Consider the following 9,211-nt stretch of genomic DNA (forward strand, 5'->3'; position numbering starts at 1 on the left):
TTTGTAAGCAGTAGATCAAGAAGAGCACGGCCCCTAGTCAGTTCCTCCAGCACTTGTACCAGAAAGTAGTCCCCAACACTCTCCAAAAACATCCTGGATTGTCTGTGCATTGCTGTATTGCTCTCCCTGCAGATGTCAGGCTGATTTAAGTCCCCCATTAGTACCAGGGCCTGTGATCTGTAAACTTTAGTTAGTTGTCCGAAGAAAGCCTTGTCTACCTCATAAATAAGTGGCCTGATTCTCAGCAGTGCTCTGCACCTTGCTATGAACAAGATGAATAAATACACACTGACAGGTTCTACGTTTCCAGTTACTGCTTATGCAAAAAACCTGGTCATCGCTGAAGACAGCTATAGCCCCTCTGAAAATCTGACCACTCCTATTTTGGAGTCTAACTTTAGAGACACAGGTTTAAAAAATTGGGCCACAATAAGTCTGAGTTTGGAACTGTATCCATTATAGAATTTTGCACTTGGGCATATTCTTAATATTCTATATTTCTTAACTATTTTTTTCTCCCCACTGCAGATTTGGCCTGGCACCTGGGCACCTCACATTGGAAATATGCATCTCAAATACGTCAACTAATTTAAGAGGGTCTATCCTTTTTAGCCTTGTTGGGAAACCTATGACCTTGGAAGAACCCTGGGGATTTTTTTAATGTGCCTAACTAAGCAATTTTTTTTCTCTGGGCTGTACAATGAAAATTTGATTGCCCATTGTGTAAGAACAAATTGATTTACCTATTCAACTGATTCTGTTCTCCAGTTAGTTTAGCCATTTTGAACTTAAAATCAGATGAACCTAGTGCTTTTGGCTAAACACTACTGAATGCTACTTGTATGCAGCAGAGAACTAGATGATTACATGATTTCAACCTTTTACGGTGGTAAATACATGTATAATTGTTTACATACTTAAAAGGAAAAAAGTTGAGTAAATTTCATGTCGTATAGTGGCTCCACTTTATGTAGCCTGTATTAATGTGAAATATTTACCTGAATATTCAATAAAAAGACGAACAGTATTTATAGGTTGTGGTGTGGATTTTGGTGGAGGGCCACATCTTGCTATCAGGATGTCTACAGTTACTTTGTGTACTGCTTTAGTGATTCAGTCAGCTACTCAAGCAGGATGGTAAGGGGAGGATCACTGTCATTTGAAACCGCCTCTCAAAACTTTGAAAATACTTTTGCTCCCTCTTAGCTTTGTCTTTTTCTGGTTGGTGAACATTCATATCTTTGCATTTTTAATATCATGCAAGCCAGTGTGGCTCTCCTGTATTAATTGTTTGAATTTTTTACTGGTGTGTCAACTCTGATAATCTGGTACAGCTCTGGGTCTGGGAATATGCTTTAGAGTGACATCCTAATAGCCAAAGACGACAGTAGGAGAACACAGAACACTTGAGTATCTCCTGCATACCAAAGGGTCTCTTCATCTAACACAGTGGTTGTCATTTGCAGACCCCTAAACAACTTAAAATGGAAGTGCAGACCTCTTTAAACATCTTAGACATAGTCTGTGGACCCCCAGGGATCTGCAGACCACAGGTTGAAAACCACTGTTCTGTGGTAACAACCACCTTTCACGGACCCCTTAAACATAATCTGTGGACCTCCAGGGGTCCACGGCCACAGGTTGAAAGCCACTGATCTAATTACATATCTTGGTGACTGGCAGATTTCTAAAAACAGATATCTGGAAACTAGAGAATATTTCACCACCAATCATAACATTGGCCAATATTTGATCTTAAATTATTTGTGTCCCTTTAAATGTGATCAGAGTTTATCATCACATTTCTGTGAGTCAGAACAGGTTTTGCAAGCTCCTTTGAATACCATATTAAAACCTACATTCACTCTGCATGCAAATGGTGCATTTCCCCCTGGTTGGAAATGTCACACTTTAGCCTTAAAATCATACTTTACTCTTGCTCAGTAATGAGACACTAATTATAATGTGAAGATCTGATCCACTTCTCGAGCCAGTAACTACACTACACAAATGGGTACCCTGTGTCATGGACCACTTTCTTACAGTCTCAAAGGCCAAAGTCTCAATATAGACAGACTTCCCCCATCTTTCCACCCATCCTGCCAATTCCCTATATGCAGCAATAGTTTTTCCAGGAAAAGCCTGAGGATGCAGCAACCAGAAGGCGGCAGATCATCACTGAATCCTAAGAGTTCACTCCTATGTGGTGGCATATTTCTGCCCAGTCACTTTTTAAATGTTTTTGAAAACATAAAGTGCTCAAATAGTATCCAAGAACTAGTAAGTGATCAGATCTCAGTAATCTTTTGAACTTAACTGAGGTATTCTACTAATATTTAAGAATGGAACATAAATGTCCCTACACAAGAACACATTTCATTGTAGGTGCTATTTCTTACCCTAACAATTTACCCCCTCTACAGCAGAGCAGATGTTCTGTTTACAAGAGCACATTAACCCAACTAAAATATGCTATATCAGGTTCCAGAATTTTTTGCACAGGGTAAAAATTTGTATTAATGTTGCATTAATACTTCCTGAATATTGGAGCTTCCAAAAGCACTCTAGATGCTTCCGGAAACAAGTAAAGAAGCTTTGCTCTGAAGAGCTTACAGTTTGAAGTTGGATGTTGCATAAGCTGGGGCGTGCGGGGGAAGGTGTGAAAAACTACAAAACAGGATTATGGAGTTATTCAGTGAGGAATGTGTGAAACAAAACTCAGATTTGTAGAGTTACCTATACTTTTCAAATTCTTAGCAAATGTGACTATTAACATCTCCTACAAAACGTTGGGAAGCAAGTTGTTTTGACTGGCAACTAGTGGAAGTCAATAAAATGTGATGGTCATGGAGTTGCCCTGAAGTAGAGATCTTTCATGGTGTCTCAGTTTGTGGTCATTCTAATGCTCTTGAAGTCTGCATCAGGCCCACAATGCAAAAGATACCAGTAATGGAGAAAATCAAAAAACTTGGTGTCCTATGAACATGTGGTGGTATATAGAACAGATTTAATAGCTACGCTCACTTTGCTATTTTTATTTATTTGTAAAATAAAAACTCAAGGCAGTGGGACAATGTTTAATAGTGGGAGAATCTATAAGAAGACCCAAGTTGTGAAATCTGATTGCTCTTGGGGAGGCTCCCCCCCAAAAAAGTGCCATAGGAAAGCAGCCTATGGGCTAGCTGTAGTTATACTGATGTTCAATATAGCAACACCCATGTGGGCAGCATGGTAGAATGTACAGGGATTGAGAACTGAGGCCTACTGCTTTTCTTTGCCTAAGACCGCCTGCCCCCAGACCCAGGAGACAGACCAGCCATTCTTACAGGTGGAAGATCCATCCCTGATTGTAGAGCACAGGAAGAGGAAGATGGGTCAGAAATGTCTGCATTCTGAGGGTGAAATACCAGCTCTCCATTGATGTCAATGACAAAACTTCCATTTACTTCAGTGGAGCTTGAAATGTTATTTCTGAACTGGGAGTGCTGGAATGCTGTTGGCCATGGGAAAACAGCAGCCCTTGAAGTGCCTAGCCTGAGATGCCCAACTTTTGCCACAACACACGGGTAGGGAGGAACAAGCACTCTAAACTGCCAAAACTCAAAAAACGCTCATCCCAGCCTGCTTGGCTGCCAGTTTCCTAGGCACACCCTCGTTCTGCTGTGGGGATTGCACAAGGCTGCCTGAGGGTTTGCATGCTGGCACTTTGTACAGGGCCCTGCAAACCCTAGACTGCAAAGAGAAATGAAGCCCTTGTGATTTTCAAGATTTCAACACATTAATTTGACATATTTGTGGGTGGGCCAGGATGGATTAAACCTAAACTAGACCCACTTCAATCAAAGCTTTGCTGTCCCCAGGAGCCACTGCTGTCTTATTCCCGAACCACTGCCTACTTCCCCTGAGAACTCTCAATTTCTGAATCCTTGGTCTTCCTCCCAAAGCAGACAGCTAGGCCCTGGTGGTTGAACTGTCACTGACTCTGCTGTGTGTGGACGTCTTTATTTGCCCCTGGAAGGAACTTAAATCGGTTTTGTGGAGGAGAATGTGGCAAACACGTTTCCCCTGCTGAGCTGGGATGGAGCCCTGCCCCATGGAGAGGTTTGTTTTTTTTTACTGGGGCTCACAGGGATCCAGGGCCTAGGTCGAAATATTTCCTTAAGTTTCATCGATCCCTAGCTTCTTGATTCCTCTGGAGAGAGGTTTGTAGGCAGTAACAGATATGTCTTGTCCTGACCCCAAGGCTCTTTGGTGCCCTGCCCCCACGCCGCCAGGAGCGGGCAGCCTCATGCCCGCTGCTGCTTTGCAGAAACGTGTTCAAATAGGTTTCCCTGTTTCCAGGGTCTACTAAGCACAAGCCGGTTTCTGTGGTTCGGGAAAGGGAGGGACCTTATCACTCCCTGCGGGGAGCCCAGCAGGTACGAGAAGGAGAGGCTGGCGCTTGAGTCTAGGGTTTGAGTTCCATCTCCTGGGCTGATTCCTGTGCAGCTTGCGGTGTTCGGCTCTTTTCTAACGCACCGGGGATCCCGGGTCAGAGCCCGGCCAGACCCAGCGCCCCGCCCTGTGCTGGCCTGTCAGGGGGAAGGACACACACGCCCGGACCCGACCCCGCCCCACGCTGGGACAAGCCCCGCCTGCCTCAGGGAGGGAAGGACCTCTCGTCTCGCCTCGCCCCGCCCCGGGCCTGCACGTGTTGCTGTACCCCGCGGATACCGATCGGGCTCCATGGCTGCTACGAGTACCACAAGCTCCTGCCCCATTCCGGGCGGTCGAGACCCGGGCTCCCCGGACGGCTACAGCTGCACCCCTGGCGGGACCCTCTACTCCACCACCCCAGGGGGTAAGGCCGGGCCCCAGCAGGCTCCGCTTCCCGAGCAGCCCCTGGGCTCAGGGCGACCCCAGCCCCCGGACTCTGCCTGCAGCCGGTCCAGTATGAACCTCTGCCCAGCGCCCCCTGCTGCGGCTGCAACCCTGGCTCTCCCACGCGGAGGTGGCCTGGGCCTTCCTGGATCCCCGGGGAGCGGCCTCCTGTGTCCCGCCGGGTTCCCGGGCAGAGGGTCCGGTGCCTCCCCTTCCCGCGGGAGGGCACGTGGGGCGGCCCCGAGCTCCGGCCCCTGCCCCGAGCCCCTCCGGTTTGGGGGGCGCGCAGTCCAGCGACTCAGACCCGGTTCTGTAACGGGGGGGATTCGCCCTGCCGCACCTGGGGTGCACCGAGGTGGGGCTGAGCTCAGTGGGGCCCCCGGAGCGGATGGGGGCGACACAAGCTTATTCACATGCCCCCCGTGTCCGAAAAGCCTCTTCGAGCTGGAACTGCCCTTGGCTGGTTAGGCCCCGGGAGGGTTTGGTCGGGTTTCGCCTTCGCCTGGACGGGATCTCGGTTTTCCCCTGGTACCCAAAGGATTCCCCCCCCCCCCTCCCCCGAGCGGCATGCATGGTTCATGCTAGGGAGGAAGAGGTGCCGAGGAGGCAGCAGGCTCTGCACGGTGTTTTATCCAATATTGCCCGATTCCTTGACCAGCTGCATGGAGCGGCCAAGGCCCAGGGGGGCTGTGGAGCTCCCACAATACACGTCATAATAACAAGGGCAGTGGAAGTGCTGGGCTGGGTCGCCGGCTGATCTGTTGCTCCCTGCTTGGGAGTTGCAAATCCTGCACCGATGCCACGTGAGTGCACAAGAGCCTGCGAGGAGAAACACCAAACAAAGGCTTTATGAAAACTCTCTGGGCCACATCCCTGCAGCTGTGCAGGCCCCCCGGGAGCCCCTGGCCCTGAGAAACAGAAGGGTTCCCCTGTTGCCTCCTAGGCTGTTACATTTGTAGTATTACCGTGGACACTTTTCCAAAGCAGGGTCTGTTACTTGCACTGCTCAGATGCTAGGGCTATGTCCTGTGGGACTTCTTCCTGCTACTCCCTCTGTTGTTGTAGCAGTGGAAGCTTTAGGGCCTGGGTGGCTGCCAGCAGCTTGATGGCTGTTATCAAGCCCTGCTCTGAGCAGGGTTAGCTGATGCAGTGGTTAAAACACTAGTGTTCTGTCTGCATTAGCCCTGCCAATAGAGCTAGGACCCCGGGGAGAGTTTAAGGAAAACTTGGGGTAGAGGCAGCACGAGGGATTTAAATTCAAAGTTGGAAGTGTGAGTTTGGACAGAGATGATCTAGAGTAACCTGTGGCCCAGTCAGCACACAGCTGCAGCCCATATGACCTCCTCAGGGTCATGTAGGTAGTATTGGATGCATCCCCCATAACACATTGTGAGCCACATGTGCAGCCCACAATGGTAAATAGGTTGAGAATCACTGATCAAAAGCATTTGGCACTCTGCTGCGCTCTGCATGGCCCAGCTCCTCAAATAGGCCAGAGCATCCTTGCTTCCAGGCTTTCCTGATTCTCCCAGGCTTTGTCTATGTGTGGAGCTACTAAGGAACGTTCCTGAGTACCTGAGAGCTGTTGCTGCTCTGTCATGGGAGACGCTCAGGTACCAGCTTGATGAGCAGCAGTACAAAATCTTCAGACAAGGCCTGGGCAGGGTGTGGGTAGGAGCTGGGCTGTGCCCATTGCAAGGGGCACTCTGCCAGGTGTGGGTGTCTGGGGGCAAGGCAGACTTCTGCCCTGCTGTTGCACTGCCTGCCTTGGGGCTCTCCGGGACTCTGACCTCTTGCAGGAGGTGAAAGCGACCCGGCTAGCCTCACCGGCATGTCTCTATTTTTAGAAAGCTGTCCACACTTCTTCTTGTGCCTGGTGCTGCCCTTGGCCCGCTGGGCTGCATGCCTTTATCCACAGGCAGGGTGCGTTTCAGTTAAACTGCGCGAGCCCATCCTGCTGGCGCTGGCTCACGATAAGTCTTATCTAGGGAGTGTGGGGAGCCGCGGCAGGTGCTGGCACCGAGGTCGAGGTCAGCTGCTCGGAGCTGCCTGCGCTGGGTTACATGATATGTTTGCTCTGCTCCCAAGGCTGCCACCTGTGCTCAGCAGTGCAGGGATTTCTGGGCTCGCCCCACCAGTCGCTGCTCTGTTGTTCCCTCCCCCTTGCAGAGCCTGTGTTACCTGGAGCATTCTTCCTGCCACCTGATGCTAGGCTGGATTACTGGAGGGGGGAGTGGCTGGGTGTCAGCAGTTGGCGGCTGAAGGGTCACATGGCTGGGTGAGCTGCAGGCTGGTGTTGCCAGCTGGGAGGAAGGGATCCCTGGCAGCACCTCCCCATTCAGGGAAGTGTTATTTACCCCTTCACATGGCTCGGCAACACAGGAGATGCTGGCACAAGCCTGGGCTTGATCTTGCCTGCTCTGGGCTTGGAGAGGGATTGTCAGACTCCTGAGCTCCCTACGGGGCAGACAGGGGTGGGTGGGTCTCTTGGAAGAGGGCACCTGAGTGCCGGGGGCTGATTTTCCTGCTGGGTTTGACAGGTACCAGGATAATCTATGACCGTAAATTCCTGCTGGAGTGTAAGAACTCGCCCGTTGCCAGGACCCCCCCCTGCTACCTTCCTCACATCCCTGGCATCACCTCTCCCCCGCACGCGGCGCTGTCCAAGCTGGAGGATCTTAAGGAACAAAATGAGACTGAGGAAGAGGTCCCAGGTAAGATGCACATGCCCAACCCCTGGTCCCAGAACACCGCCCGTCACCTTTGTTCCTGCTGCAGCCCTTGGGGCCCGAGAGCCCAGAGCAGAAGGGCTGCCCCCTTTGGGGCTCCCCCGGTACATCACAAGTGACTTTGTCCTACCTGTTTCAAGGTACCTGAAGCAGGACTTGAAGTGGAGGGAGCAGGGGGGTAATGCAGCTCCCGCCCTGGAAGAGCAGCACCCACTTCCAGCACTGGGATGGGGAGAGCTTGTCTGGTTCCATCTGCCTCTGGCTGGATGGTGGCTGCTGGTCCATGTCCTGTCTGCGGGGCAGTGAGGAGGCCAAGCCCTCGCCTGCTGTCCTCTGCTTGTTCCCCGTGCCAGGGGATGGAGACCGGCCCTGGGTACATGGAGCCACCAGCCTCTCCCTCTTGGGACTGCAGCTGAGCTCAGTGGGTGCTGGTTCCAGGGCCACGGCTGCCTCCTGTGGCTGCATGGCAGGGCTGGACCCGTAGTTTACTCCCCTCAGGAAGTCTGCTCCAATTGGGTGGGTGACCATCTGCATTGAGTGCCCCTTGTGGATGGGAGGGGAACTGCAAATTAGCAGGCAGGGCCTTTGCCTGCTGCTGTCTCTGCTCCACCCCTCCTTCCCCAGGGAGTCACTGCTGCTCTCTCTGGGGCTCTGCTCAGCTCCCCTTGAGTTGCCCCATCACACTGTCAATTCAGACCGCAGCAATGGCGGCCCTGGGACTCGTCCATTGCTCGCAGCTGGAACAGGCTGGGGGGGAGGGGAAATGGGAGGCCCCATCCAGAGGCCAGCGAAGGTCAGCTGTGCAGCGCCGTGACCCAGGAACTCAGCCAGGGGAGAAGGGTCTTCGCTCTGATCTGCCTGATCGTGCTGTGGTACTGGCAGTAGGTGCTTTTCTGGTTAACAGCATCTTATCCCCACAGTGATCCCTGCAGAGCCCCCTCGCCACGCGCCGTCCTTCTAACGCAGCCCTCGTTTCTTTCCCCTACCCAGATGACGATCAGTTTGCCATGGATATCTGATCTCCCAGCAACGCGGCCGGCTGGCGGCGAGCTGCTTTCCTGGGGCTCCTGCCTCCCTTCCCTCGCTGAAGACCCAGAGGTGAGCAAGGCCCTGGTGCAGCTGCAGCCTGTGGATCTGGTGCTGTTTTAACGCTGTTTCTCTGCAGTTGCATTTGTTCTCGGTTCTTTTTACTGAAATGAAACCAGGGTTTGGGGGCTGGCATGAGCGGCTGCTCTCCCCCCAGCCCCGTGGTGCCTGGCTGGGCTCACTGCGCTGAGCGTGTCTAGTGGCTACACCATGGGCTCACTCTGAGGCTGTGCAATAAACAACCTGTACCCCCTTCTGCCCTGCGAGTCTTCTGTGCTTTGCTCCCAACCCGCAGCCCATGGCTGGGGCGTGGCAAGAGCCTGCCAAGTCCATGGGCAAAGCCTCTGTCCCGTGGCCCTTTCCCTTGTAACTGGAGCAAGGGGGCTAGTGTTCGGGTGTCACTGGCCCTCCCTCGCCTCCAGGGGAGTGAGAGATGCTGGTGATCTGAGCATTTGGTTAGAACTGGCTGAGGGGTCCCAGGGGAAGGGTGCCTGGGTTCCCAGCAGTCAGGGAACTGGATGGTGCTCGGGGCAGGG

At 52.1% G+C, this 9,211-nt stretch overlaps 2 protein-coding genes across 14 annotated transcripts in view; both read left to right on the forward strand.

Annotated features, from left to right (window-relative positions):
- The window catches only part of ANKHD1 (ankyrin repeat and KH domain containing 1), a 199,674-nt gene extending 198,647 nt beyond the window's left edge, over positions 1-1,027 (forward strand). For all 13 annotated transcript variants that reach the window (XM_054038708.1, XM_054038713.1, XM_054038711.1 and 10 more), the window contains one exon: positions 529-1,027. In XM_054038708.1, the coding sequence (XP_053894683.1) occupies positions 529-588 (60 nt within the window). In that variant the 3' untranslated portion in view covers positions 589-1,027. The remainder of the gene's footprint in view (positions 1-528) is intronic.
- A 3,628-nt stretch (positions 1,028-4,655) lies between these two features.
- On the forward strand, positions 4,656-8,931 carry EIF4EBP3 (eukaryotic translation initiation factor 4E binding protein 3). Its single transcript, XM_054038723.1, has 3 exons — positions 4,656-4,840; positions 7,401-7,574; positions 8,580-8,931. Exons 1-3 carry the CDS (start codon positions 4,726-4,728, stop codon positions 8,606-8,608), a joined length of 318 nt encoding a protein of 105 aa, XP_053894698.1. The 5' UTR covers positions 4,656-4,725; the 3' UTR covers positions 8,609-8,931.
- Positions 8,932-9,211: the final 280 nt, after the last annotated feature.

Source organism: Malaclemys terrapin, chromosome 8, assembly GCF_027887155.1.
Source record: "Malaclemys terrapin pileata isolate rMalTer1 chromosome 8, rMalTer1.hap1, whole genome shotgun sequence".
In the NCBI taxonomy this organism is placed as follows: domain Eukaryota; kingdom Metazoa; phylum Chordata; order Testudines; family Emydidae; genus Malaclemys; species Malaclemys terrapin.

Bases quoted from the DNA above. Each gene is read 5' to 3' on its own strand.
- EIF4EBP3 (XM_054038723.1), top strand. From the start codon at position 4,726: ATGGCTGCTACGAGTACCACAAGCTCCTGCCCCATTCCGGGCGGTCGA. The intron at 4,841-7,400 runs GTAAGGCCGGGC...TGGGTTTGACAG, and splicing joins CTACTCCACCACCCCAGGGG to GTACCAGGATAATCTATGAC. The intron at 7,575-8,579 runs GTAAGATGCACA...TCCCCTACCCAG, and splicing joins GACTGAGGAAGAGGTCCCAG to ATGACGATCAGTTTGCCATG.